Here is a 27,952-nt window from a genome sequence, read left to right on the forward strand (position 1 = left end):
AAATTACTCTGTGCTGTCTGTCTCTGCACGTTCTCAAGTAATGTTTTTATGGTATAATAAAACACTGGCTCCCTCTCACATTGACTTACTGACCTTCAGCCCACAGACTACTGCATGATAAACTAGATCCTGTCACACTAACCTTTTAGATATGTGAATGGAAGAGGGTTTAATCTCAGTATAGTATAAATAATTCTACAATATTAACTGTGACAAAAGCACACAAATATGGCCTTTGCCATTATCCTATTACTATATCATTGCTCAAGCGATGTTTTCCTGCCAGATGACTCATGTCACTGTTAAGTGAATCTTCTCTTTGGCCTTGAGGTGACAAACTGCATGAAGGTCTAAGGGCACCATGAAGCGAGAAAGTTTGGAAACCACTGGCTTAGGCCATTCAGTTTGCAACCATGTCATGATTCATTTTTATTAACTTTATTACACTGTAAATGTAGTCCAATAGCTAACAGCTATGTTCATACAGTATACTAGCACGCCAGGATAGATGTGTGTTGGCATTTGAAGAAACTATAAAGAAATGTTAAAAGAAGTTTGTTGGTTTTGAAGCCCCTTGTACGTAAAAGTGTGAATTATTACTAACTTCTCTGTAAATAACACAAACATGACCTGCAGTACTGTACAGTCAGGAAAACAAATTAACAATACAGTAATATAAAAGAAAACACTATATAAATCTTACAATATAAGGAAGATACAGGAAATAAAATACAAGATAGAAAACTGCAAATTTTTGTATAATTGATCATCAATAGGTAAAAAATAAATACATATATAAATAAAATCTCATCATTCATTTGGTAGATATTTCAAATTAATACTTTGCTGCCAGGCAGACTATGAAGTAGGCTTACAACAACTTATATTAAAACATACCTAGAGAGATGGTCTATCATAACTTGTTCTACAACAGCTTGCTTTCTTCTCTCTGCAGCCAGGTCCTCCTACAACAATAGCCATGTGAATGAAAACAGAAAATATTAGCAGAAAATATGATTATAAAGTTGATTCGCATCACAGTATGGTGTTGATTTATAAGTGACAAGAGGATTTCATCCTGCTATTCTACAGAAAGCATTTTGCTTCTGATCATCCTGACAGAAACTCATTCTGAGCTAAAAATCCAGGCATATCCTAAAGCGTCAGAAATAGCAGCTACATCTCCAATTAAACTCAAAATCACACAGTATAAAAAAAGAGAAAAACAGTAAATCCCTTCAGCACTTGAACATCTCCAGCACATTGCACAAAACATGTACACTAAGCACAACTAAGCTGTACTGTCTGTTATTACACCTTCCAGCAATAAACAAAACCCTTATGATGTTTATGCTGCAGACAATTTCTAAGTCAATATGGGCAAAGAATAGTTATCTGCACTAAAGTAGTTACGAGAACAGCAAAGCAAGGCTGCCTGGGTGTGGTAAAACAGATCGACAGCTATTAGGTAGACAATGTATACAGTAGGTCGACACCAAATAGTTGACATTAAATAGGTCGACAGGGTCAAAAGTTCGACAGGTACAAAAGTTCGACACATATATGGTCGACTTTTTTATTTAAAGCCTAATCCTAACCCTTCCCCTAGCACCTAACACTAAGGCTCCCCCCTGGTGCCTAATCCTATCCCTCCCCCCTAGCGCCGAAATCTAACTGTAGCCTAACCCTAAGAATGTTGAAAAAAACAAAACAAAGCATGTGTCAATCATTTTTTGTGTCGACCATTGGTGTGTCGACCATTTGTCCTTGTCGACCTTTTGTACCAATCGACCTATACAGTGTTGACCTTACTGTTGACCTGTCATCCGGATACCAGCGTTAGTCATTGTAAAGAAGCCTAATCTTGACAAAATGTATTAAAACTCTCAGCCTAGTCTCTCAGAATGTCCATGTGAGTTCTCCCGGGACAGTAAGCCATCCTCTCAGATGGGCTGTGGCATTTTCCCTGTGATTTCTGCAATGGAAAGGTAATTATAGTGAAGGGGTGCAAACACAATAGGAAAATTCAATTAGCAGCGAGTCCCGTTGCAGGGCGAGTAGGTTTGGCTATATGCCACACATATGGTAGCTCCGGACTCATGGCTTTTGTTCACAGCCCCATAGGATTGCGTACAAAAAAGTGTAAGTCCGGTCGCGAGAGGGAGTGAGGCTGTTGCCGTCGTTTCCACACCGTTGCAATGGCGATTCGCCCCACTCTTGGCTAATTCAATTCCTCCCAATGTATTCATACACTGATTTATTTCTACATAACTTTTGATTCAAATTAAATGTGACATTTGTTTTAGTGTTCACTCTGGACCTAGAATGGGCACTCCAGCGTGCGCACGTCCAAAAAGGGGTGTAGCAATGAGAAAATGGGCATGTATTTAAGATACGCCACCTTTTCATCACTCTTGGGGGTGTGCCCGCCACTTCCGGACATGCCAGGCTGCACCCAAGCTCTCCCCTCTCTGTGAATAGATGACATGCGCATGGCATCTATTCACCGGTGGTGATCGCTGCACCGCTATTTTTCCCACCCATGGGACAATGCGTGCCGCCATGTTGTTTTAGCGGGGTGCCGCCAAAAGGGCAAGGCGTGCTCTGCCCTTTTGAAATTGGGCAGGGTGCGACGCCCCGCTAAAACAGCCTAGCGGGAACGCTATGTCTTTATTGGCTCTTTAAAAGGTAGTTTCTCAAGCCAATAGCAGTAATCATGTTATTTCACTGCACGCGATTCCAAATATTATCAATGTAATCTTGACATTTTCCTTCTCAAATAAAATGCTATGTAATTTAGTGCTTTAAATGAATGTATAATTTTGAGGTAGCGCTCTCAAAAACATTAATAAATGGCAGGGGAGCATGAGTGTATGCAAAAAGTAAACCGTTAACACACTGGTCAAAAGTGTGTCCAGTTTACTGTCTCAATGTACTCTGAAATTAAATATAAGAACAAACAAACAGCTTGAGATTAAAATAAAAATTATAGAATAATTTAACAAAACTTTATCTACATTTTTAAAAGTAGCCACCTTTTGAACATATAACCGAGAAACCAGCTTGATGGGGTTTAAATCTGCAGACTAAGTTGGCCATTCCAAGACTGGAAACTACCATCTAGCTCTTTTCTAGAAGGTAGTTCTGACATAGCCTGGAGATATGTGTTAGATCATTATCTTGATGTAGGATAAACACACTAGATGTGAAGCAGAGGGAATTGCATGGCTCTGCAAAATGCTTTGGTAGCTCTTTTGCTTAAGGGTGCCAGTCATTCTGTGCAAGTCACCAACTCGGAATCTATCAAAAGCGCCCAGTGTTGGATGGGCTCCCATGTTAGGCCAAATATGCACTAAAAACCTGAATTATGGGACATCACTGTCAATCCTCCCTGTCTGGACAACATTCCCTGAATGAATTGCTTTCAGTGCCGACATCCACGGAGCTCTGAACTTTGAAATCTCACATCCACTGTGAACTCCGAAAGCTAAACCTGCATATGTGTCAATCATAATAAGGAAATAGCACATAAAAGTCCACGTGTACCCAGACCAGGTCATCCCTGTAAACTCGTCAGTAGACGGAGAAATGTGTTGGAAAACCAACATATCAACACCATCAATCACCCATTGCGCAGTACAATTCCACAATGTAACATGTTTACAGGAATGAAAATTAAACCCCTGCATTTTGGAACACAGCTAAAGCAGTGCAGATAAGGTGATCACTCTATGTCCCACACAACTTCAGGCCATTAACATCCAAACTCACATTACAGGAACAGCAAGCAAGACGCAGACCAGATGTACGAAAGGCTGTATGGTAAGGACTGCTAACCCTGCTCAAATTCATTTAATGTGAAGCTGCACCGTGTTCTATTAAATGTGAATAGGGGTGGTGGTAGTCAGCCAATCATCAATGTTATCATCATTCTGATATGGAACTTGACTGCTAAGTTGTCTCTCAGCAGATGTACAGGTTGGTACACATTGAAGTTGGACATTAATAACACGGTGTGCTAGCATAGAGCACGAACTCTAGTAAGACACTCTGGGCAGTTAGAGCATATTGAACTCCATTATAATTATTAATAAATTGTATTAGTGCAACTAATTTTCTGTATGGTTTGTTCTCTATACCTCAATTTATGCATTAAAAGGAATAAAATACTATATACGTCATATCTATATTCTGTGTGCAACTGTGTATCTGAATGTGAAACGCTATGTTACTTTTTCACAGCCGCTGACACTGTAACGTAGCATTTTGCACGCAGATATAACTTGCGAGTCCTATTATCATCACTTTGCGAATAAGACACATTTTAATGGAAAAAGTCGCACAAAAAGATGCTTGGCACTACCAGTGGCATGGCCCTCACGCATTATGTGTGACGCGACTTATAGTGCATTGAGGATAGATGTATGTGGACACATCTGTATTAAATTTCCTATTATATCTTGAATATTATTCAGCTCAGTAATACTTTAGATTTTTCCCTCGATACATAAATGGCTTTTGTTGGGAAGATATAGCCACTGCAAGCATTTAAAGTTATTTAACTTTGTGTAGACTTGATGAACATGACAAAAGTGCTCTTATGAACAGGTTTGTCTATATACTGTATTTTACTTATATTAACATCTGAAATACAAAAACTCTGTAAGGGCCCACATCAGCTAAATCTATGACAAACCATATATTTATAAGTTTATGCTGAATATGTAAATTATTATCAATTATTATAGTTTATGTTGAATATGTGAACTATGGAGTTTATGTAGTAGCCTGCAAGATGCAGGCAGTGGCTAGATTCTGGTGAGTCTGCCAGTATTTTCATAGCAGCAATCACTGAAAAGGCAAAACAAAATTGGCTTTGCCTTTTCCATGATTGTTACTTATGGCTAGAATCGCCAGATTTGCGCTCCTACCTGCATCTTGCAAGGTACTACATATACCCCTATAACACCTAAATATACTGTACTGTGTTTGGTTTATGTTGCATGATATATAGCTCCCCAAACAGAACATAACGGTACATGTTTGGGTTATAAAACTTACAGCTTCCAATTTCTTTAAGCTTTGATGTGCTGTGTGTGGCTTCATTGTGTAGCACTGCTGAGGATAGATTTCATCGTCCAGCAGTGTTGTGACAGCAAAACTTTCATCCTTAGTCGTTCCATCCTGTTGACAGCAGCAGAGCAAAAGTTCAACCAACAAATCAATTTTCTGATGAATTGGATTCAGTTATGCAATTTCATAATAAGGCAATAATGGTCATAGGGGTCTCCAGCAGCCGAAGACTGCTCAAGCTACATGACAGGCAGCATCTGACTAGGGTGTCTTTTTCAGTATAGATCAGTGATAAAAATGTGGTGAAAATAAATTATTGTAATAAATGTGTCTTCATTAATTACAATACACAGATCTTGCTAAAAATGCACAGTACAATTATATGTAAAACTGCAATTTTCGTTACGCAATGCAACTTGTGGGTGTAAAATGACAGCTTGCTGGTGAAAATAAGTAATTTATTTATGCAGCATGAAGCTATTTTAGGACATTCATTTACTGGAGTGACAGGCAGAGATGTTAGGATGAAATGTTTTAGAAAGAGTATATTTATGCCAATATCAGTCTATAAACCATCTTGGGGGTATTGGGTCGGAGCACAGTTGAACGCATGTCGTTTTTACGGATGACTTGCATGTTTTCGCACTGCGCTTGTTCTGAGCCAAGGGTATACAACAACAAGCAATGCAGACTCATATGCATCTCCTCTTGCTGCTGAGGGGGCCTAACTGGGGCCACAAATGGTCCATGAAAACAATTCCTTGTTCAATAAGTAATTTAAGAAGGACTTGGTGACAGAATGATGTTACTTTATTTTTTGGAACTGAGCAGTAAAGCAAAAACATAACATCATAGGGCCTGGTGACTGATCTGCTTCAATACCACTGACATTACAAATGTATCATTACCTCTTGTGTACCACTCTGTCTTGCAGAACGCTGTGTATCTTTACTGTTCCCTCTCATGGAATACTGCTTGTAGCTATTCTTCATTTCCTCTTCATATTGCTGATACTTCAACTGGAATCTGTCTGATGGTGGAGGTAAATTCTCAGGAACGGTATTCAACTGTGCTATAGAAAACTGCAGAAAACAAAAGAATTAGTGCACCCTTTCCATGATCACACAGCATATAAAATATTTTCTTTTCAGATCATCTTACCTCTGTCTTGACTGATTTCGGTTTTGTTATAGTCTACAGTATCATTGAAAGCAAAAACAAAAAACAGTAGAAGCAAGTCAGTATAGCACTGTGCAATGTAATGTAGTGTCAAACAAGAGTTTAAACCAATAGTTGAAGTTTAAACCTATAAGTGAAATTGTCAAATCAACCAAGCTTGTTACACATAGCTTCCAAGACCTGTAGTCAGCAACCCAAAGAGAAGACAAAACGGAGACCGCTCACGTATAGTGCAGCATATTAGGAAACGGACTGGTGTAAATTTAAGACAAAACTACAATTTATGAGAGGGGAATCCTTGTACTTATCAACAGGAAAAGGACATAAAACGGAATGGGATTGAAATACCGGCGGCTCAAGAGAGAAGCTGACAGGTGAAGATCCCGACGCCGGTAAGTATGCTAACCCTTCCCTCTCCCCCCCCTAACCCTCCCTTAGGGGTGCCTAACCCTAACCTCCCATTGTTACTACACCACCTAATGACAGTAAAAAGTAATATGAAAGGAAAAAACGTCTACGCATCACTCCCACAACTACAGGCTCCCTGTCTCCTGGTGTCACACAATCCAAATAGAATCCAAACAGAAGACGTTTTTAAAATATTAGCCCGGGGATTGTATTCGCCCAAATGAATAAAACTGTGCAGTTGAGTGAATAAAATGACCTTATTAACATCGGTGATGCTTTCTTTTTATGCATTAGTAAAATACATGCATGAATATTAAATATTACTTTCTGAAATTTGAGAGGTTGAAACGTATTCTAAATGTAAATTTAGATGGTACCCTAGCTTATTGCAAGGGTTATCCTACTGATATACAAAACACAAATAACCTACTGTATATAGCGGCAAATTTACATGACACAATACATTACGTCAAATTTGCATACCTGTTGTTGCTGGTAATGTTGAGCATATGGAGTGTGGAGTGGCGTACCCCAACTAACAGTTGACGAGGAATCTGGAGGACCAAACCTCGGGTAACTTTTACTCAAAGGTATGAAAGTGTCCTGAAGGAGATAACCATAAGCATATTTAATTGATAACAACTATAATATTTGAAATTAAATACAATTTACATTTTTTAAAGGTAAACAGCATATTTTTCAATTGCGCAGGCACACTAAACATTCCTATACATCCGTCTATATAGCAACCGGGGAGCATTTTGTTCTTGCACTTAGAAAGGTGGAATGAAGGTTGGGGGGGGGCATGCAAATGTGCGCAACTTACTGACCACAAGAAAAAACACATACGGACGGCGGATCCCTTGTGAGTGCTCAACCACTGGTGTAAAGTGCAAACTGATAATGATAACGATCGGTGGCTGTTTCTGATCGGCGAAAACATCTGAATCCCTCACAATGACACTACTAATATTAGTAGGGAGGCAGTCAGGAAGCCAACGGTCCCCGGCTTCCTGACTGTCAAATCCCAGCAGGGTACTAATGACAGGCGTCGAGATCCCGACATACTGAACGAAGGTAAGCCGGACGTGGACAGCCGCGCGGGGGGGTGGAGTTAGGTTTCAGGGCTCCCGGGGGGACTTATGGTTGGGAACCCCCCCGGGAGAGTTAGGGCTAGGGAAAGGGAGGGTTAAGGTTAGGCACCCCCCCCCCCCCCGGGAGACTTAGATGATATATGTATATCTATGAGGGATCGAAAAATACGCACTACAGGCTGTTGAGGACCCAATTTTTAAAACTAAGTGGGTCCCGCAGGACGTGCTGTGTGCAGCCAATCGTCGCCGGCTGCGTCCTCACAACCAATAGCCGCCGGCGGAGTTTCCTTATCTAGTCCCCGACCAGCCAGACACCAGGACTGCCAGGCTCCGCACACTCCCCAGAAGAAGCAGCAGCAGCACCTCCAGTCAATCACTTGCTACCTGTTTCCCCAGCCAATCACTGACTTTGTCTCTTCAGCCAATCGCAGCCTGAAGTGTCTTCCTCCCCCTCCCTGAGCCCGCCAGCGCAGTGCGCCAATCTGCTGGTCTCCAGCTCAGGTCAGTCTCCAGCGGTGCCTCTGTATCCTCTACTGGGCGCGCTGACCCCGGGAGCCGCCGCTAGCAGCATGTACCTATGCAGCAGAGACTGTCGCGACTCATCCAGTGCAGTGCAGCCACCCTTCTCCTCTGCAAAGGTAAGCACTGCTCTCTGTCACTGCCCCATGATGTGTGCTTTGTGTATGGGCAGTGGAACCACCGTGACACTCCATGCCTGCCTACACTCCCCTTCTTTGCATCTGTGCCCGGAGAGACGGGTAGGCTTATGGCTGTGACCCTGTATGGTAGGGATGTGTAGATGTGTGTCTCCTCTGCAGTAGTGTGTGTGTGCCTTAGAGCCTACCCCCAGTACTGCCTGTCCCAGAGCACCTGCTTGCCCCAGCTACTATCTTTCATTACCCCCTGGTTGTCATGCCTTCAGCATAGGGTTTGTTATGTTGCACTAATTCACATTAGCAGCCCCACCTAGTGGTCAGGACAGCAGCAGTTTAAATCTGATCTATTTTGTCCTTCTTAACATTCCATAGCAGTCTAGCAATGCATTCTGGGCCAAAGGAGCTGTAAGCAGCCATTTTCCTTTTCACATGGTCCCAGATAGTCATCCTTACGTATGCTCAACCTGGTACAGTATCCGATTGTGAGTTCTAAGCTTCAACTGTGCCATCATATTGTAGATCTGCTTAGCAAGTTATGTACTGAATGTTAGCTGTACTATGTGACACTACAGTCTATACCTTGCATACTGTATGTTTCATGTTGTTTGCATATCCCATGTTATGTATATGTTTGCCTTGCATTCCCATGTACATATAGTAATCGCTTTCATTGTTTGTTTACAGTTTTACCATATCATCACATAACACATGCGCACACACGTGCACACTTGTTTCTACACATCGATCTGTGTACATCCACGCAAGTTCCTCTATCGAATAATAAACTCAGTTCTTCAGATCACATCTGACTGGATTATTGGAAGATAGAGTATTTGGTTATGCTGGCTGCTCCAAATTTGTCAGACACTTAGTGCGGGGCAGTACAATGGTGCTTCGGCTGGTTTTCTCAGGTCCGTTGCTAGGAGACAAGAATACCGGGCTGTTGCTACACAAGGTCTTCCTACCTGACTGTTCTGTCTCCACCTCCCTGGTCTGATTGGATTCCTGATATCCCTCAGTGCATACCAGCTATTCAGGCTGCAACTAGCCAAGTGCATACCAGTCATCAAGACTGCAACTAGCCAAGTGCATACCAGCTATTCAGGCTGTAACTAGCCAAGTGCACACCAGCTATTGAGGCTGCAACTAGCCAATTGCATATCAGTCCTCAAGACTGCAACTTGCCAAGTACATTTCAACCCACAAGGTCACATTTCACTAGGAGCCATCTTGTCCTCACAATTCATTATCAATTGACTCTTGATCAATCAAATCACTACACCTTATTCAGCTTCATAATCCAGATAATGGTTTCACTGTGAATCTTCCCAGAGGTTCATAACATTATAGCCGGCCAATTACAGGACTTGAAGCAGTCTGCCTTGACCATGGATCCTACTCAAAATCCAGCCCAAATTCTAGTTGCAGAATTTCAAGCCTTAACCCAAAAAGGTCCAAGAACTGTTACTTTGGGTTGAGGACACTCATGTTTCTTCAGTTCTGACCTCAGCTCAAGAGCCTAAATTAAACCTTCTGGATCGTTTCTCCGGGAGTCGTAAGGATTTCTTGAACTTCAGGGAGAGTTGCAAATTGTTTTTGCTCCAAGGTGATCATCAAACCTGGGCATTTGGACTTCCTTCTACTCATGCAGCATTCCTTTCTGTAGAATCTTTTTTGTCTGCCATTGGTCTTTTATATGATGACCCAAACAGTGCAGCCATGGCCAAAGCTAGTCTTCGATCTTTAAGACAAGGGTAAAAAGCAGCGGAGGATTATTGCACAGAGTTTCGCAAGTGGTCAGTTGATTGACTACGGAGCGCATCCTCTTTCCACCCGCAATTTCATCTGGGCCTTTCTGATCAAATTAAAGACATACTTGTTCAGTACCCTGCTCCTGAAAATCTGGACGCTTTAATGCATCTGGCCATTGTAGTTGACTGTCGATTCCGGGAGCGTTGACTGGAGAAAGAATTGCCTGTCCTCTCTCCACGATCTCCAGTTTGGGTGACTCCTTCTGAACAAGAAGAGCCCATGCAGCTAGGGGTCTTCCGTCTTTCTTCCGAGGAAAAGCAAAGAAGGCGATCACTGGGGTTATGTCTTTACTATGGTGGTAAAGGACAACCTGCATATGCTTGCCCAATCAAGTCGGGAAAAGGCAAAGTCTAGATGTTCAGGGAGAGTTACATCTAGGCTTTGCATAGGTCTCTCCCAGTAATTCAGTCCTCATTCCTTCAGTTATCCAAGTTCTTGGTAAAGAATTAAGCATATCTGCCTTCCTGGACAGTGGTTCTGCAGACAATTTCATGGACATTTCATTCTTTAACTCATTAGGTTTGGTTCTTGAGTCCTTACGTCAATCTGTCTCTGTTGTCGTCCTGGATGCTAACCTCATTACCCAAGGAGTAGTCAACTCCCGCTCTCCGCCTATCCGACTCTTTACTGGAGCTTTACATTCCAAAATCACAACGTTCCTGTTGTTTCATTGTCCGTTGGCACCTGTGATCCTGGGATTACCATGGCTTAGGAACCACAATCCTGTCATTAACTGGCAGTTGGGTGAAGTCCTCAAGACTGCAACTAGCCAAGTGCATTCCAGCTATTCAGGCTGCAACTAACTAAGTGCTAACAAGTACTGAAGACTGCAACTAGCCAAGTGCATACCAGCTATTAAGGCTGCAATATCAGTCCTCAAGACTGCAATTTGCCAAGTACATTTCAACCCACAAGGTCACATTTCAACTAGGAGCCATCTTGTCCTCACAATTCATTATCAATTGACTTTTGATCAATCGATTCACTACACCTTATTGAGTTTCATAATCCTGAAAATGGCTTCACTGTGAATCTTCCAAGAGGTTCATTCACAGCTTCCAGTTTGTTATTCTAACTCAATCAGCATGACGGAGTGATCTCCAGCCTTGTCCTCGTCAACGCTCTCACCTGTGTTAACGAGAGAATCACTGACATGATGTCAGCTGGTCCTTTTGTGGCAGGGCTGAAATGCAGTGGAAGTATTGTTTTGGGGATTAAGGGCCTGATTCAGAGCCGGACGCTATTTGCGCTCACTCGTTCAGAAAAAAGGGGTGGCTATTCAAATGAACCGTTCGCTCTTTGCGGTCTGTTCACGCCTCTAGGTCTGAACGAGCGTACAAAACATGCGGTCGTTTTTTGGAAAACTACGCCCCCTGGCCGCTCGCATCCTACGTCATGTCCGCTATTTATTAGATTAATCGAGTACATCGACCAGCGTATGAACTGCTCGCTATTCTTGTGGTTGGTTTTTGCTACCACAATCTTGCGAGCAGTTCTGGCTACAAAATAACCCAGTGACGTGATCAATGACGCTGCTGTATTAATTATGCACACCCATAAAACGTCCGTTTTGACCTTTAAGCACGCCTGCGTTCGGATCTCCACTCCCCGTTTTCAAGCACCTTCCCGTTACCACCCACATACGCCTCATTCTGTCACTCAAAATAGCAGGCATTCGCTATTTAGCGAACAAACGATTTTCGGCCGCACTGACTGGTTCGCGCATGCGTATTACGATCCGTACGCATGCGCAGTTGGGCAAACATCGCTCGGAGCGAACGAGCGACCGCTTATGAGCGGCTCTGAATCAGGCCCTAAGTTCATTGTCATGGCAAAGAGGGACTTTGCAATTAATTGCAATTCATCTGATCACTCTTCGTGACATTCTGGAGTACAGTATATGCAAATTGCCATCATAAAAACGGAAGCAGCAGACTTTGTGAAAACCAATACTTGTGTCATTCTCAAAACTTTTAGCCATGGCTGTATAGTGTACCTAATTAGGCAAACAAAATCACATGTGTGAAGAATCCAAAATGTACGCCACCGGATATCCGGTGTCCCGGCTGCAAAATAACCCCATTTTAAAAAGGCACGAAACAAACATCATAAAGCGCATAATAAGGGCTATAGTGTCTCCTTGACAATATGTTCCTCTGTTATTAGCTGCAAAGCATTAATTGCAAAATGCTGTAGTTGTCTGTACAAATTAAGAAAGTGAAGTTCCAGACCAGAACCGGAAGCGGCAAATAGTAAAGTCTGGTCAGCTCTGTGTTTACTATGGTGTATTTCCAATATTACGAAAATAGCGAATTATACTCACCTAAATATCTGTTTCTCCAAGATACGCCATGGCAGCCCTTACTAAGGGTTAGTTACCCATTCCCAAGAAATAGAGAGAATGTTTTTTCCAAACAGACCACCCACCTGGTATATATAGGATAGCCCCTCCTCTTCCAATTTGTCTTTTTGAGCGTCTTTCCTTACTTCCTTGAAAAACACAATTGGGGAGGGTAATCCACAGGCTGCCATGGAGTAGCTCAAAGAAACTGAATTATCGGTGAATATAATCGCTATTTTCTTCTTTGCTCCTCCATGGCAGCCCTTACTATGGGATGTACCCAAGCAGAATACAGGGAAGGTCAATAATCAATCAATACTTCATACTATGGGCCTGATTCATCACAGAGTGCAATTGCAACAGCGTACGCAGATCGCACGATGGTGTGTTCTGCGCATTCACCGCAGAGCACGTGCGCAGTCCAGTATTGTGATCGCACTGTGATTAATCAAGCAGATTGGGGTTGGTGACGGGGGAGTGGCCGGAGGCGTGCCTGTCCGTTTGAACGCCGTTTCCTGGGTGTGCATAAATTAGCCACTGTGACGCATTTGCAGCTTGAGTACTCACTGCATACGACAAGAGTTACAACTTCTGAGTCAGGTCAGACCTGCTGTAACTCTGCATTGACGGTCCAATGTTACTGATGTATATGTTGGATAGCAAGGTCTTATGGATGCCAGTATGGTAATATTGCTACCACTTCCACGTTTCTGATTTTCTTCAAAGCACGAGTTATTGAAGGAAACGGAAGGAACACAAAAACCAGAGGGAAGTCCCATTGTCACGAATCGGGGTCGTGGTTTTCAGTCCATCATACTGCTGGGACAGTGCATGCAAATTACTTATACTGTGTTACTCTGTGCTTAGTGGTGTCCAGGTTATCAGGTTATACTATTGTGCTGACTGTATTGGTTTCCCTGCACTGTGTGTTACTGTCTTAGGCTGGTACAAAGAAGGGTCTTGGCTCCAGGGCTAGGGTTCAGTATGCAGTATACGGTCTGTACACTAAGGTGTCCAGTAAGCTGTACTACTTATCCTGACTCTCAGTTTCTGAGTTCCTCACTAGTTCCAGTTCCAGGTCTTGTGTCAGAGCAATACCAGAGTTGCAGCTTCCACAAGTTGAACTCGGACTACATAATACTCAGATTCCTGGCTTGAGTTCTTAGATCCCATCTACCTGTACTATACTGTTCTGAGTTCCGGAGGTCATCCTTGTTCCTGGAGTATATCTAGTCTACTGGCCTTCTGGGGTCACTAGAGGAGGGGTTGCCCAGTGGAACTGGTCTGTTCACTCCAGTTCCAGTCCAGTATCCATGCTTATCACAAGTCTGTGGTTCCTACACTGTCACTAGTGTACCTAAGATTCTGTTCATACCCATGAGCCAAATATTATCAAGCCACCTCATTTCCTATGCACATCAGTCATTCCTAAGGGTCCCGAGCCAGATCTACATAAAAGCCAGACCGTGACACTCATCTTAGTTAGAGAGTATCCTTCCATTGCGATAGCGAAGTTGACCTATTTTTTTTTTTCCGCTTGTCCACTAAGTCGGAGATGTTTTTGTGGACTGCTCCAACTAAACTTGATTATGTAGATGCAATTTTCTGTATCTGTACTCCTAGTATATTCCACTGTAGCTTTCTCATTCTCCATCTTGCACATGGAACTATGGCCCTCATTCAGAGGCGGTCGCAAGAAGCGAGCGCTCGCTATGAATGAGGGCGACCGCTTGACTTTTTAAGTGCGGCCTCCTGGTCGCTAGCTAAACTGTGGGTTGCCACCCACAGCTTTAGCGACCGACCAGGTTGATGGTCGCGATGGTCAAGACCATCGCGACCATCGGGGCTTGCGACAAGACCCTAAGGTTGATCGAGCAGGAAGCTCCCTGCTGACATCACTGCTGATGTCTGTGTGGCCGCCCACAAAACGGCAGGCGTTCCTTAAGGAACGCCTCCATTTGTGAAACAACCCCCCCGCCACGCCTACAAAACGGGTCGAGCTGTCGATCAACATCGACAGCTGCCCCTTTTGTAGTGAGCTCCTGAGTGAGAGAATTTCTCTCTTGCTCCAGGGCTTGCGCACGCGCAGTGCGGCCACTGCACGTGCACAGGACCTAAACATCGACCCGGTTGCCAGCGCTCAGCGCTTGCGACCGGGCCTGAATGAGGTCCTATGTATATTGTTGAGGATATAATTTCCTCTGAGAGTGGAATTCCGTACTCTAAAGTATCTACCGGTATAACTTTGAACTTTGGGCCTGATTCAGAGCCGCTCGTAAGCGGCCACTCGTTCGCTCCGAGCGATGTTTGCCCAACTGCGCATGCGTACGGATCGTAATACGCATGCGCGAACCAGTCAGTGCGGCTGAAAATCGTTTGTTCGCTAAATAGCGAATGCCTGCTAATATGAGTGACAGGATGAGGCGTATGTGGGTGGTAACAGGGGAAGGTGCTTGAAAACGGGGAGTGGAGATCAGAACGCAGGCGTGCTTAAAGGTCAAAACGGGCGTTTTAAGGGTGTGCATAATTAATACTGGAGCGTCATTGACCACGTCACTGGGTTATTTTATAGCCAGAACTGCTCGCAAATTTGTGGCAGGAAAAACCAACCACAAGAATAGCGAGCAGTTCATACGCTGGTCGATGTACTCGATTAATCTAATAAATAGCGGACATGACGTATGGGGCGAGCGGCAAGGGGGCGTCTTTTTCAAAATTACAACCGCAAGTTTTGTTCGCTCGTTCAGACATAGAGGCGTCAACAGACCGCAAAGAGCGAACGATTCATTTGAATAGCCACCCCTTTTTGTTGAACGATCGACCGCAAATAGCGACCGGCTCTGAATCAGGCCCTTTATTTGCTGCTCAAGTATTAGTTGGCTTTTGTCCCAATTTAGAATCCAGCCATGGAAATGTAAAAAGTCTATGGTCTGGTTTAATCCATAATTTACCATCTCTCTTGTTTTTCGGAAATTAGCATATTGTTGAGATGTGGCCAGACTGATATTTCTTGCTTTTGTTGCTGAGCCATGAGAGTCACTTGAACCTTTGTGAATGTTCTCGTAAAGGACATCAAGCCAAATGGAAGGCATGTAAATTGGAAATGGTTTCCTAGGACACAGAGGGATATATGTAATAGCCTGCGGACTGAAGGCATCAGCGAGTCCCGTGCGAGACTAATCGATGTTTTAAAGTCAGTCATTTAAAAGGCAAAACCAGGTTGATTTTTCCATTTAAATTACTATTTTAAAACATTGGGCAGTCTCGCACGGGACTCGCCGATGCCTGCAGTCAACAGGCTCTTACCCCATAATCTTAGGTAGCTCGATGTTGCCGGTTGACTGGAATGTGAAAATAAGCATCCTTTAGATCTATTGAGGCTAGAAATAAATATTTTTTTTTATTTCTTGTTTTTAGTATTGTTCTAAATTCCTCTGAAGGTTTCTTTAACAGGAACATGCATGAATAGAATCCTTTTCCTCTCTCTCTGCAGGCATTACAGGCTCTACTGCCTATAATTTGATTTAACACATGCTGCAAAAGCTGTTGTATGCTTCTTTTTGGATGGTTTGTGTTTAGGTCCCATCACTGCAGGCACACTGTTGAATAAAATATGCTAGCATTTATAACCCTTTTCTATCTAAATATTACATCCAAGCACCCCTTAGTAAGGAATTACTACACTTGGGCTCTGACCAGCTGTTTGGGGTGGGGGCTCTTTGTCCATCTGCCTGAAGGCCAGAAGTAGCTCCTTCCTATGTGCAGCGTCATTTTTAACTGCCCTCTGACCTACATTAGTACTTGGTCACAATGCCTCACCACACCGCTAAGCCTGCTGGGATCTGTTTACGTCCAGTTCCAGCATACTGTTACGCTGCTGTGGTTCTCTGCTTCTGGCACTGCACATAACTGAGGAGGAACAATGATCCTTTTCCTTCTAATAGCCCCTGGGGTGCCACCCTGCCACAGACTGCGGCTCCAGAAGGTGCATTGCTGGGCAATAAACCAGAGGTAAGCCCTTTCGGAAGAAACAATAGAGTCCCACACTCTAGCTAAGAGACAGGGCAAAAAAACAAAGGGGGAGAGAAGAGGCTAGCCTATATACGCCAGGTGGGTGGAGGCACATTTGGAATAAAAAAAATCCTGGAGGAATGAGTTACTAACCCATAGTAAGGGCTGCTATGAAGGAGCAAAAAATTCTCTCTATAATATATATATATATATATATATATATATATTTACAGTTACTTATGTAGTGTCAGCATATTTGGTTGTATTTTGCAATTGGGAACAAAATAGCAATAAAACAAGTCTGGGCAATTAAAGAGAGACAAAAAGATAAGAGGGCCCTGCATGTAGGCTTACAATCTATAGGGAAACAAGCATTGATGTGCAGAATTTGAGATGTACTAAATATTGCATATTGGTCAAACCAGATTGCAGAAGTTCTTGGTGGGCTGTATAATCCAGTCACACAGGAACGTTGGCCTATGGTCGGTATGATATGAAAGTGTCAAAAGAGAAAATATTATGACCGCCACTCAATTCAATACCATGCTGACTAGCCCCAGGAGGGACATCCCGAAGCTATTCAATTCAGCGTGCTTAAAGTCAAGGAATGCTGGTTTTCGTCTTCCCTTCTTAGTGGGCACCTACGTTATGGAAGGAAAATACTCCTCGATTTTAATGTTTCTAGGACCAGGAATTTAGATAGATTTGGTAGAATACACGTAACCAATGGAGGGTCTGACAAAGCGGAGCAGCAGACGATGGGCGTTTAGTGAGGCAGATCAGCCTCGCAGTTGCATTGAAAATGGATTGTAGAGGTGAAAGTTTGTTTTTGGGAAGACTATTGCAATAATCAATGCGGGAGATAAAGAGTGCATGAATTAAAATTTTTGCAGTGTCTAGGTAGGTTTGCAAATGTGTATAACTAATGGCGCACATTCACTTGCCGATTTCTATGAGCGATTGAATGATAATGATATCGTTCAATCACTCATGAATCGCTCATGAATCGTGCACATTAATGTCAGAAACGACCAGCGATGCGTGCTCCGGTTGGTCGTTTCCGACATCAACCATCGCCCGAACATGCTGGTCAACCTGACGATAACGGCAGGATGAGCATGTTAGGGGATGATTGATGCGACTACACTGAACGATTGATCGTTCAGTGTAGGCACAGCACAGACTGTGAAACGACTGCACAATTACAATGTTGTAATCATGCAGTCGTTTCAAAGTCTGCTAGTGGTTGTTCCCCATTAGTCCTTTGCATTTTATTATTAGGCAAGTTGCATGTCTCTTTTTACTAGGCCATTGCAGAGTGCTGAGGGAGTATTGTTGTTTTCTCTAGATTAGCCCCTCCCTTACATGCACCTCTGATGGGCAACAAATTGATTCTCAGCATCTTCCTTTCTGTTGAGCACTAATCTGGAGATTACATAAAAAAGCCCCATTTAATTTGGTTCAGGATCTGGGTGTCTGATCACAGCACAAAGTGCTGCTTCCTCATCTAGACACGGAATTCTGTGATACCACTCCAGTGATGTCATATGGAGTTGCTCCAGATGAGTTAAGTCCCAGGGCAGTGCTGGATAGAACTATATCAGGAAGTAAATCTACTTGGTCCAGCATACATTGAAAGCTTTAGATCATACTGTACTAACCAAGACTTATCCACATTAAAAAATATATATATAATAATATTAACAGTAATAATGGTAATAAAAATATTAATAAAAAAAAAGTACCAAATTATAAAAAAGAGGAATAAAATAAAATATAGAGATTATATTTACAGCATTATCATTCTTTGAAATTAAATAAAAACATACCTATTTGGATGGAATCAGTATGTAATACCGCCGGCTGCATGGCTGGCAGTTCTAATCCCGATAGTGGAAGCCCAGCAGGGGTGAAGATCCCGATCGTTAATTTGGGTAAGTGCCGCTAACCCTACCCCCTACGCTAACCCTCCTTTAGAGGTGCCAAACCCCCCTCTAAGTGCCTAAACTTAACCCCCCCTTCCCCGCAGCCTAAACCTAAGTTTCCAGGGGGGGTGCCTAACCCTAACATCCCCCTGGGGGGTGCCTAACGCTATCCCCCTTTTCCCCTAGCCTAAACCTAACTCTCCCGGGGGGAAGCCTAACCCTAAGTCCCCCGGGAACCCTAAAACCTAACCACCACCCACCCACCCCCGCACGCAGCCATCCGCGGCCAGCTTACCTTTGTTCTGTATGCCGGGTGTCGGACTCACAGCGTAGGTCGAGTGACAGGCGTCGGGATTTCGACGCCTGTCATTAGTACCTTCTCAGGATTTGACAGTCGGGAAGCCGGTGGTCGGCATTTCGACCGTCGACTTCCTGACTGCATCCCATTTGGATTACTCACGAAACCTAGTTAGTAAATACTATATAAGTTTTACTTTGGTAAAGATAAAAATACTTCTGATGAAAAAAATTTTGTCCTACAGTATATTTACCTCATCATCAGAATCGCCAAGTTTTCCAAGGTCAAGGCAAGGTACTCTGGAATAAAAGTGTTATCGTTTAATAAAAATTATGACACCTTAATTTGGAATTAAAAAATAATAATGTATAGAAGCATTCACATAACAGGTATCAATTTGTGGAGAGTTTGAGCATACATTACAGATACAGTCAGTTACTCCCTCTGCTGGGCATAAAACGTGCCTGATTCAGAGATGGGAGTAAAGCAAGAAAAAAGCAAATAACTGTGCAACTTGGCAAAACCATGTTGCAAAAGAAGGGGTGCAAATAAAAAAAAAATTTGCATGCAGGGTAAATACTGGCTGCTTTTTTCATGTAGCCCACAAATACAGGACAACTTTATATTTACACTGCAATTTAGAAGTGAGTTTGAGCACACCCCTCCCAAATCAATCTCTCTGCACATTTTAAATTTGTCCCACCTGCAGTACAACATGGTTTTGCCCAGGTACACAGTTACTTACTCCTTTTTTGTTTACTCCCACCCAGTGTCGGACTGGAGCATGAAGGGCCCACCGGGAGAATGCAATGGTAGGGGCCTATGCTTAAGGGGTTGGTCAGCTACAAGGGGGGGTGACAAGACCCCACAGATGCTTGGCAGCCATTATGCAAATTTTGGTGTAGTTTCTTTCTACAGAAGCCAATCAAACACCCAACTGACCCCCTAATAGAAAAGCAATGTATAATTCCAGTACACAGTCCGGATTCTGACTCCTAAAGGAAGGGGTTGGCCCTCAGGCAGCAGGGCCCACCTGGGATTTCCCCTGTACCCTTGTGGGCAAGTCTGACCCTGCTCCCACCTCAAAATCAGGCCCTTAATTTTGTATTCAAGTATGGGCCATAGATGTGTCCACATACATCTTGCCTCCTTGCGCGTTAAACAGTCCTTCTAGTTGCGCCTTGTCGTGGCGTGACCCGTTAGCGCCGAGCGTCTTCTGGTGCGACATTTTACTTTCAAATGCATCTTGTTCACAGTGATACAGGTAGAATGCACAAACAGCAGCTTCTGCTGATTAAAATGATATGCGGCATGCCTATGTTCTGTGTGCTACTGAGGGTTTATCTGCATGCAAAACACTACGTTACCGTGCCACAGACGCTAACACTGTAACGTAGCATTACGCATGCAGTATTGGAGAAGAAAGGTCTCAGGTTTGAAAAGAATTGGCAGATGACTTGCATGAAAGAGGATAAGCTGAATTGAATCAAGCATTGAAGAAGTACACAACCACCCGTAAGTAGTCAGAGTTCCTGTTGAGTGAGATTATGGCAGCAAACAACAGACCAGCTCAGCTCAGTAGAGAGGGTTTCCAGACCAGCATGTCTACAGCCTGATGCTGCCCATTCTCAATCAAAGTAGGTTACTATGAGTTTTGTTGATAAGCTATTCTCCATCTAGGTTGTAATAATAATAGTATAAGAGAAGTTTCCAGGCTTGTGAATGCGAGTATTCTGACCTCTCAAGAGTAGTTTTGACCGACAGCGGCATCCCGTTGCATAGGATCCCGGCAGGGGATAAGTAACTATGCTATCCTTCCCCCCTTCACCCCCTAACCCACCTTTTCTCTAACCTAACCCTCCCTACCCCGCACCCTAACCCTCCCGGATAGTGCCTAAACCTAACTCTCCCCCCTTAGTGCCTAAGCCTGACCCCCCCTTCCCACAGCCAGGATTTCATCAGCCGGCATCCCGATCGTAGTTTTAACTACATCCCGTTTAAATTACCCTAGGATTACATCCCACACTTGTGAACTGGACTCATATAGGCTTTCAAATATAGTGTATTGATGCAATTGATTTGCCAAAATAGTACAATGCTCTTTGCTACGGTGGACCATGGGATTTTAAAAGAGCATCTGAAGAATTTCTGTGCACTGGTTGGCACAGTACTTAGTTGATTCAAATAGTATCTCACTGGCAGGTCAAAGAGAGTGGTTTCAGGGGTAATCTGCACCAATGCTCCTGTCATGCGGGGTTCCACATGCCTCTATTATATCTATCATGCTTTTTGTATGAAATAATCGGATGTCATGGCCTGGAATAACATCGCTATGCAGGTGACACTCAGCTGCACCTGCCCATTGCTCCAGGTCCTAAGAGGCCAATATAGTCCTCAAGGAGTAGGTTGAATCCTAATGAAACAAATATCCACATGAAGGGAGCTTATCATGAAAATTACCAGACAGCAGCTAGGTCAACCAACTGCGCTTAAGTTTGGGGGATCAGTATTGTCACACTATGATCATGTGCAGAATCTAAGTGTTGTCCTTGATTATGGCTTGATATCAGGCCCTAGCCATGATCAAATCTTCATTATTTCATCTGAAAGACTTAAACATTTGATTCTCAGAGAAGATCCTCCCATTACTGTAAATATGTGTTCTCACATTTGGTACTTTACCTAGATTTCCCAGGAAATTAACTGCACTGCTTTTGCAGCTGGTGCAAAATGCAACATTCAGGCTATTAACTAACATTACCTGTTCCTGCTACATAATAATAGTTCACCATACCCTTCATTTGCTGCCTGTAAAATTGTGAATCGGTATCTAGAATGACTTCTTAACATTCCAAACCCTACATTCAGAGGATTCTTGAAGCAGAATCTGATTGCCTATACTCCCACTACCATCGATGACTGATAATCAAAATGGTCCATGAAATTAGCTTTCATAGTAATACCTATATAAAACAAAAATCAGTTACCATATACAGATGTGTCCAAATCTTGCCTCCGTGCGCTACATGTCACATTAAACAAAACGTGTGAGCGCTGTGTGACTCGGAAGCGCCTAGCACAAGCAGCTTCTGCTGATTAAAATAATATGCGGCATGTCTATATTCTGTGTGCGACTGCGGGTATATGTGCATGCAAAATATTACGTTACATTGTCAACGGCTGTGCAGAGGCTGCTTGTGCATCCTATTCACATTGCTGTGCAAATAAGACGCTTTTGAAGGTAGAAAGTCGCACTAAAAGACGCTCGGCGGTACAGAGTCACGCAACGGCATGGCGCGACTAGAAGGGCTGTTTACTGCGCAAGACAGTAACATGTATGGGGACACATCTGTATATATACTGTACATACACACATTTATATGCGTGTATATATATATATATATTTATATATGTGTGTATATACATATACATACACCAGGGCTTGACAAAGCCAGGTTTTGAGAAATTTTTCTAAAATCTAGGAGCCAGACCACAGTCCCCCCAACAAGTGAGTGAGGAGCACAGCTCTGTGTGTTATGCACACAATACTAGTCCACAAGATGGTCACAGTTGAATGGATACAGTAAAATGGAGGCCTCCTCAATGCTCTGCAAAGCTCCCCTGCTCCACCCCTCACCCTCCAGTAATAACGGACCACATTTCACATAAAATAATGGTGCCAGAAAGTACAACAAAACCCCCCTCGTGGTCATGCCACTATCCCTCTGAAGCCGCTCCGCAATCCCTGGCCACACATAGGGAGTCATTCAGACCCGGTCGTTAGCGCCGATGCGCTCGGACCGGGTCGATGGCCCCCCACAGAGCATGCGCACGACGGCGCCGTCGTGTGCATGTGTGAGACCCGCTACGACCGACAGCGCCGGTCGTAGCGGGTCTCGATCCAAAGGGGGCGAGCTGTCGATGTTGATTGACAGCTCGCCCCGTTTGGAAGGCGGGCCGGGGGGGTGGCAGCCCAAACGGGGGCGTTCCCATGGGAACGCCTACCGTTTGGGGGCGGCCCCACTGACATCACTAGTGATGTCAGTGGAGAGCTTCCGGCTCAGACAGAGCCGAAAGCTCTCCGGGGCTTACGACAAGGGAGACCCTACCCTAGGGTCTCGTCGTTAGCCCCGATGGTTGCGATGGTCTTGACCATCGCGACCATCACCTTAGGCGGTCGTAAGGCTGTGGGTGTTAACCCACAGCCTTACCACCGCAAAGGAGGACGTCTTGAAAATTCAAGACGTCCTCCCCTCATTCAGACCAACCGCACTCTCTGTGCGACCGGCTCTGAATGAGGTCCATAGACCCTACTACCGGAGATAGGAGACAGTAGACAGCCATGACGAACAGGAGGATCAGCGTAGGCTGGGATAGACAGCAGGGATCAAAGTAGGCCAGGATGGACAGGAGTCGTCAGTGCAGGTTGGGACGGACAGAGGCACAGCAGTCACCGCAGGCGACACTCAGCACATGCACTCCTGTGCATGATATGAACACCACAATACTATAGGCGCGAATCTCCGCCGGAGCTGATGAGGATCTGCTTCCTCCCTCACTGCAAAATCTGGTAGCCAGACAGCAAAATCTGGTAGCCATGGCGACCTGGCCCCCAGAATTTGTCGAGCCCTGATATACACACTGTGGAAGGATCCGCAGGTGCAGAGGGGCCGGTGGTCCCACCAAGATTGTTGGGAGTTTCTGACTGGTCGTATCAGATGCAGCCATGTCAGGGAAAATCCAAGCTGGCGTGGTCACATCTAATGCAACCTCGTCAGGGAAGAGGTTAAAATAACCAAGTGTTAACTATTGCAGGGCTGTTCCTTTATAACAAATCAACAAAAAATATCACCAGTGACAATGTACTATGCAAAACCTGAATAACTACGTATATAAATCATAATTAGTAATCTGATGCAAATAGCACATATCAGCTATTTGTTACATTTAAATGACACTAGCCATGTTAAACATAATCAATATCTAGCCATGTTACATGTAATCAATGTCTATCTCACATATGTTAAATGTAGTTTCTATATTTTCCAGTAGTCAAAATTTCATTCAAATGTCTCATGTAAAAAAATTAACAAGCCAGCCATGTACTTACTCATTTGGTCGTGTGTCAGAATACTGCGACTGTGGGCGCCAACCCTGCAGCAATGAAAAAAACATACATATACTGTATATTAATTGTAATAACTTGGTGTAATTTAGCTCGGCAGGCGGGTCAGTGGTGCAGTGCCTAGGTGCATAACAAGGGTCCACATGTAGCTTTTCAGGTTTAAATGAAAATAAATGGAGCTTTACTGTCAGCATGCAGGAACAAAAAATGACAAACACCTATGCCCCATTCAGCGCACTAACACACTTCTTGAACGCGGACTATTATGGACAGCTACAAATGTGTCCTCTTGCATCTTTGCCACTTCTGTGGCAAATCGAACCACGCATGGCACATGGTGCGAACGCAGTGCACGGCATTGCGTAGTATGGCGCACGCACCGCGGTTAATCACATGGCGCAATGCATGCACACGTTTGTAGCGTGATCGGAAAAGATGCAAGAGGACACATCTGTAGTCTACAAATGTAACACAGTCTCAGTCCTGTCTCTCACAGTTATAAACACGGCCTCCTGGCCTTCACACAAAGGGCCTGATTCAGAGCCGGACGCTATTTGCACTCGCTCGTTCAGAAAAAGGGGCCGGCTATTTAAATTGAGCGCTCGCTCTTTGCGGTCGGTTGACGCCTCTTTGTCTGAGCGAGCAAACGAAACATGCGCTCACTATTTTGTAAAGACGGCCCCTGGCCGCTCGCATCATACATCATCTCCGCTATTTATTAGATTAATCGAGTACATCGAAAGGCGTCTGAACTGCTCGCAGTGCTTGTGGTTCGATTTTCCTACCGCAATCATGCGAACAGTTCAGGCTAAGAGACAACCAAGTGACGTGGCCGATGACGCTGCTTTGTTAATTATGCACACCCTTAAAACGCCCGTTTTGACCGTTTGGCACGCCTGCGTTCGGATCTCCACTCCCCGTTTTCAAGCACCTTCCCCTGTTACCACCGACAAATGCCTCATCCTGCCACCCAAATTAGCAGGCACTCGCAATTTTGCGAACAAACTATTTCCGACCGCACTGACTGGTTGGCGCATGTGCATTATGACCCATATGCATGCACAGATGTGCGAACATCGCTCGGAGTGAACGAGCAGCCGCTTAACAGCGGGTCTGAATCAGGCCCAAAGTCCTTCATGCCTCCTGCAGGTATGGACACTGGCCTCCTGGCCCCCACTGGCCTCCTGGCACACTGGTCTCTGTAGATGCCACAGTCCCAATTGAACTGTCTTTTTTGGCAGCCTGACTGGTCTGCCTCGTTAGCCTTACCTGAGCTCTGTTCACAAGGCAGCCCATAGGTGAGATCACACTTACTATTTCTTTTACCCTGTGTGGGCGGACCCCTCCAGCCATTCACGTCCACTTGTCCAAGTAGAAATCCACAGATAACTGTAAAAAAGAAATCCATAATCACCTCTTCCTCGCGTAGATCATGTCCTCTTCTTTCCAAGTAGCCATCCACGGTCTTTGCAAAACCAAAAACGAATTGACCCGAGCCACCAACACAGTACTGTCCTCCAAGGACAGTACCAGAATGTCCACTCAGCGGTGAGATTTCACTATCGAAATCCCGGTGCTGAGCGCTCATTGGCTGAGAGAGACGAGCCTTCTGCCTCTCAGCCAATGAGCGGTTCTCACTATTGACTTCAAAAGAAGAAAGAGTTCAGTGCTGGTTATGGATAATACAGGGAACTCCTACTCTTTTCCTCCCCTGTGTTTCCAAAACCAGGACCGGATGAGCCCAGTGCTGGTTGTGCTAAATATAGGGGACCCCTACATCATTTGTCCCCTATATTTTCACAACCAGGACCGGCTGTGAAAAGCCTTTGGCTTACTGATTCATCCATGCATCTGTGTCAAGTAATGACGTTGGCATCATGCAGGTCCGAACGACATAACGTTCAGCATAAACACTGAACGATATGCCGCGGATCGTGTACAAAATTGCCAAAGCTTACCTGCTGCAGGTATGATCTGAAGATACGACGGACGACCTTCGGGTACACGCATCAGCATCGTTATCTTAAGTGGACACTCATAATATTGTCTAGTGTGTAAACACCTTAAGTGTGTCTATTTGCCATACTTACGGTACATCCAGACTCGCTGACTATTGTTCATAGCCCCATAGGGCTGTATACAAAGAACGGCAAGTCCAAGACGAGATCGGGCCACGAAGGGGGTGAGCTGCAGTGCTGCTGCAAGAGCAACTTGCAGCTAATAGAATCCACCCCAAAAATGCCAATCACAGTTACCATATGAGGGCATGCAGCCAAGGTTCTAGACCAGGGCTATCAAACATGTGGCCCTCCAGCTGCAGTGGAACTACCCAGCATGCACTGCCACAGTTTTGCTATTAGGGTATGCTAAAACTGTGACATGGCATGCTAGGATATGTAGTTCCACAGCTGCAGGAAGTCCGAATGTTCTAGACAGACAAATAAGCACAAAACTAAATACATTGCTGCTCACATTTTTGCAAGTTTGTTGATGGTTATTTAAGCCATTAATCTGTGATCAAATGATAAGAAACAATCAGAGAGTTGCTTTCATCTTAAGGTGGATACAAACTATACAGATATATCTGCAGATCGAGTGATCTGCAGAAGATGGTTGTTCGTACACATTGAACAACCATCATCTGTGCCTGCCCGCAGGTCCCGGCGACCAGGGGGCGTGTCCAGGCGGGCGGGGGGCGTGTCCCGCCCCATCCTTGCAGCTGCCGCTGTGTGTGTACGGGCGGTCTGCCGCCCGCCCGTACACTCCTGCCGATGGACAGATATGTCTGCAGAAATATCTGTCCATCGGCTGTGCAACACAGCCAATGCGATATGTCTGTGAACGCCGACATTCACCGACATATCGCGGATACACACTGCCCGACGGGCAGCAGATACATGTATCAGTGTGTACCAAGCTTAACTTGGACTTAGCAAGCTATTAATTGCAGTTTGGTTGGTTTGAGCAATGTTAATAAAAAGCCCTTAGAGGATAATGCAATACGAGGTCTAGTAGTAGTCTTGCGCGACAACACTCCACGAGATGTTATGGGTAAGAAACATTGTTTATTTTTCTTTGAACCGAATAGCAAAAATAAGCAATGTTTTAATATGCACCTTTCACACAGAAAAGCAAATTGCCGGGTCAAGCATTTGGATCCGGTAGTTTGCAGATCAACACAAGTGCTTTTTCTGTGTGAAAGGGTCAACCGGGGTCAAAATTCACGAGACTTCGACCCTGGTTTTTACGGGAATTGCGACTCGGGTTGAAAGAAATAACTAAGTTGATCCGCAAATTATTGAGTCCAAATGCTTGACCCAGCTATTTGCTTTCTGTGTGAAGAGGGGTACAGGCTGGGACTGGCAAAAAAACCTGTGCATTAAATGCCAGGTAAAAGCCGGATTTTTGAGGTTTTTCTGTGTGAAAGTGGTATCACTGTAACACCCAGAAGTACACCCAGTGGGACCTCACATTGAACTGAATCAAATGGCCAGAACCAACTAATTGTTTCACTTTAGTGAGGAATATAAAAAAATGTCTCCCCTGGGCACCACCATTGCCTTACTTGAAAATTGTGCTCCAATGTCATTGCATCAGGCAACAGAATGAAGCTTTAGGGGAGCAATATGTCATATAGAAAGCAATTTTATTCTCAATGCTATCATTTTCAATGTATTTATTTTTTTTTTCACTGCGCGGTTGTTTTTTCGCCAAAGCAGGCAATTTATGATACATTTTTGGGGTCATTTATCATTGGGGGGGGTTGTCCAAAGGGTTCTGAAAGAAATCCCTTCATTTCTAGCAAAAAATAAAGATTTTGCAATTTTTTTCTACTGGTCTGGGATGGAGAAGACTTTTCTACAGTTTTTTTTCTCCATTTTCATCTGTTTGCCATTTTTGTCGAAAAACTTCAGCTTTCGCCGATGCCGAAAACAAAGCCCGTTTTTGACGCTACTTGCCTAGTTCTACAGACTCAACCACACTGGCACAGCACCAATCCTAACTTTTCATCACACAACCAACCATTTGA

General features: G+C 44.1%; 1 protein-coding gene across 5 annotated transcripts in view; it reads right to left on the reverse strand.

Annotated features, from left to right (window-relative positions):
• The window catches only part of CAPS2 (calcyphosine 2), a 118,894-nt gene that overhangs the window by 84,464 nt on the left and 6,478 nt on the right, over positions 1-27,952 (reverse strand). For all 5 annotated transcript variants that reach the window (XM_088452475.1, XM_088452472.1, XM_088452474.1 and 2 more), the window contains 7 exons: positions 23,908-23,951; positions 19,051-19,096; positions 7,144-7,263; positions 6,235-6,267; positions 5,982-6,155; positions 5,062-5,184; positions 898-965 (listed from right to left, as the gene is read on the reverse strand). In XM_088452475.1, coding sequence (XP_088308601.1) covers positions 898-965; positions 5,062-5,184; positions 5,982-6,155; positions 6,235-6,267; positions 7,144-7,263; positions 19,051-19,096; positions 23,908-23,951 — 608 coding nt within the window. The remainder of the gene's footprint in view (positions 1-897; positions 966-5,061; positions 5,185-5,981; positions 6,156-6,234; positions 6,268-7,143; positions 7,264-19,050; positions 19,097-23,907; positions 23,952-27,952) is intronic.

Source organism: Taudactylus pleione, unplaced genomic scaffold, assembly GCF_031769625.1.
Source record: "Taudactylus pleione unplaced genomic scaffold, aTauple2 ptg000038l, whole genome shotgun sequence".
Taxonomy (NCBI): Eukaryota; Metazoa; Chordata; class Amphibia; order Anura; family Myobatrachidae; genus Taudactylus; species Taudactylus pleione.